At 50.9% G+C, this 2,747-nt stretch overlaps 1 protein-coding gene across 1 annotated transcript in view; it reads left to right on the forward strand.

The window, feature by feature from the left end:
- The window catches only part of LOC115382646 (kinesin-like protein KIF2A), a 17,080-nt gene extending 15,388 nt beyond the window's left edge, over nt 1-1,692 (forward strand). The window contains exons 20-21 of the mRNA XM_030084470.1: nt 1,024-1,159; nt 1,535-1,692. Of these exons, the coding sequence (XP_029940330.1) occupies nt 1,024-1,159; nt 1,535-1,620 (222 nt within the window). The 3' untranslated portion in view covers nt 1,621-1,692. The remainder of the gene's footprint in view (nt 1-1,023; nt 1,160-1,534) is intronic.
- The last annotated feature ends 1,055 nt before the right edge of the window (nt 1,693-2,747 follow it).

Raw genomic sequence — 2,747 nt, forward strand, 5'->3', positions numbered from 1 at the left:
AGATTAGATCAGACCAGACCAGACCAGATTAAATCAGACCAGACCAGACCAGATCAGATCAGACCAGACCAGACCAGATCAGACCAGATTAGATCAGACCAGACCAGACCAGACCAGACCAGATCAGATCAGATCAGATCAGATCAGACCAGACCAGATCAGATCAGACCAGACCACATTAAATCAGACCAGACCAGATCAGACCAGATCAGACCAGACCAGATAAAATAAGACTAGACCAGATCAGACCAGATCAGACCAGACCAGATAAAATAAGACTAGACCAGATCAGATCAGACCAGACCAGACCAGATTAAATAAGACCAGACCAGATCAGATCAGATCAGATCAGACCAGACCAGACCAGACCAGACCAGATTAAATCAGACCAGACCAGATCAGACCAGACCAGATTAAATCAGACCAGACCAGATCAGACCAAACCAGACCAGATCAGATCAGACCAGACCAGATTAAATCAGACCAGACCAGACCAGACCAGACCAGACCAGATCAGACCAGACCAGACCAGACCAGATCAGACCAGACCAGATCAGATCAGACCAGACCAGACCAGACCAGACTAGATCAGATCAGACCAGACCAGATTAAATAAAACCAGACCAGACCAGATTAAATAAGACCAGACCAGATCAGATCAGATCAGACCAGACCAGATTAAATAAGACCAGACCAGATCAGATCAGATCAGACCAGACCAGATTAAATAAGACCAGACCAGATCAGACCAGACCAGACCAGATCAGATCAGACCAGACCAGATTAAATAAAACCAGACCAGACCAGACCAGATTAAATAAGACCAGACCAGATCAGATCAGATCAGACCAGACCAGATTAAATAAGACCAGACCAGATCAGACCAGACCAGACCAGATCAGATCAGACCAGACCAGATTAAATCAGACCAGACCAGACCAGACCAGACCAGATCAGACCAGATCAGATCAGATCAGATCTGCTGGTTCTGAGGTTCCTCTGGTTCCTCTGGTTCTCCCACAGGAGTCGATCCGCCTGCTGGAGGACGAGAAGGTTCTCCTGGAGATGACGGAGGAGGTGGACTACGACGTGGAGTCCTACGCCACGCAGCTGGAGCAGATCCTGGACCAGAAGATCGACATCCTGACCGAGCTGCGAGGTGAGGCTGGAGCGGGACGGGGACCGGGGAACCGGAGGGGGAACCGGGTCGGGGAACCGGAGGGGGAACCGGGACGGGGAACCTGGTCGGGGAACCGGGTCGGGGAACCGGGACAGAGAACTGGAGGGGGAAACGTGGTTCTCTTTTCTAAACGTTAAACTGTCCTGAGGCTTCAATATGAAGAAGACGACATGACGGGAAGAAACAAACTGACCGGTGACCTTTGCTCCCCTGGTGACCTTTGCTCCTCTGGTGACCTTTGCCCTCCTGGTGACCTTTGCTCCCCTGGTGACCTTTGCTCCCCTGGTGACCTTTGCCCTTCATGTCTGACTTCTTCAGGTTCTCAGTTCGGTTCCGTTTCCTGTTTTCTTTCAGATAAAGTCAAGTCGTTCCGTTGTACTCTCCAAGAAGAGGAACAGGCGAGCAAACAGATCACTCCCCGGAGGCCTCGAGCGCTATAGAGGGATCCACTGTAGAGGGATCCACTACAGACTGATCCACTACAGACTGATCCACTACAGACTGGGTGACAGACAGGGTGTGCAGAATCATGAGCAGGTTGTGTTTTTGAGGATTAATCTTCTTTCCGACCAACAGCTCAGTTCTCAATGAACCCAAAAGACTCATAAATATCAGAGTTGAATATTCTGGAAGTTGTTTCGGGGCTTTTTAGTTTCAGTATCTCAGGAGGACATCTGTGTGCAGAATTATTAAGCAACTTACCAAGAAACAAATATTTACCCGTTTCACTGATTCATTGTTGCCGGGGAAACCAAGGTAGCAACTCACAGTTTACAGATCTACATTTCTGTCATTGAAAAACAGATCAGTGACCGATAAAGACATCTTTCTCTGGAGGACACTCAGAAGCTGCCGTCCAGAGACTCCAGAGTCCTGATCTGTTCACAGTCAACCACAGACTCTGTCCAGAGAGCTGGACTGTGACGAGGGACCAGGTTCTCTACGGGGTTCAGATCAGGTGAACCAGGAGGCCAGGTCATTTGTGGCCTGGCACTGGAGGACTCTGGGATGTGCTGGAGCATCGTCCTGCTTGAAAACCAGGTATTTCCTGAACAACGCTGACGTCTTCCTGTCCCACTGCTGGAAGACGGCGTCTTCCAGAAACTGGCAGGAGGACTGGGAGTCGAGCTGGACTCCGTCCTCAATCCAAAAAGGTCCCACTAGCCCCTCTGTGACGATCCCAGCCCAGACCAGGACCCAGACCAGACCCCAGCTCCACCGTCCTGTAGCTCTCAGCCCCGCCCGTCCGTCTGGCCATCAAGACTCTCTCGTCTCATCAGTCCAGAGAACCTCAGAAACATCAGTCTGATGATTCTCAGCCCAGTCTGGACGTTTGATCCCGTGTGTCTCGTTCAGTGGTGGTTCTTGGTGGTTCTTGGTGGTTTTTGGTGGTTCTTGGTGGTTTTTGGCCGTGTCCCTGAGTGTTGCTCACCTGGTGCTTTTCGGCGCTCCAGTGATGCTGCAGCTCTGAAATCTGGAAAACCTGCTGGCGAGCAGCATCTCGGCAGCTTCGCGGTTGGTTTCCCTCACTTCGTGGGCCGTTATTTTGCGCCTTGCTTTTTCAGCA

The sequence above is a fragment of the Salarias fasciatus genome (assembly GCF_902148845.1).
Source record: "Salarias fasciatus chromosome 7 unlocalized genomic scaffold, fSalaFa1.1 super_scaffold_4, whole genome shotgun sequence".
Classification (NCBI taxonomy): Eukaryota; Metazoa; Chordata; class Actinopteri; order Blenniiformes; family Blenniidae; genus Salarias; species Salarias fasciatus.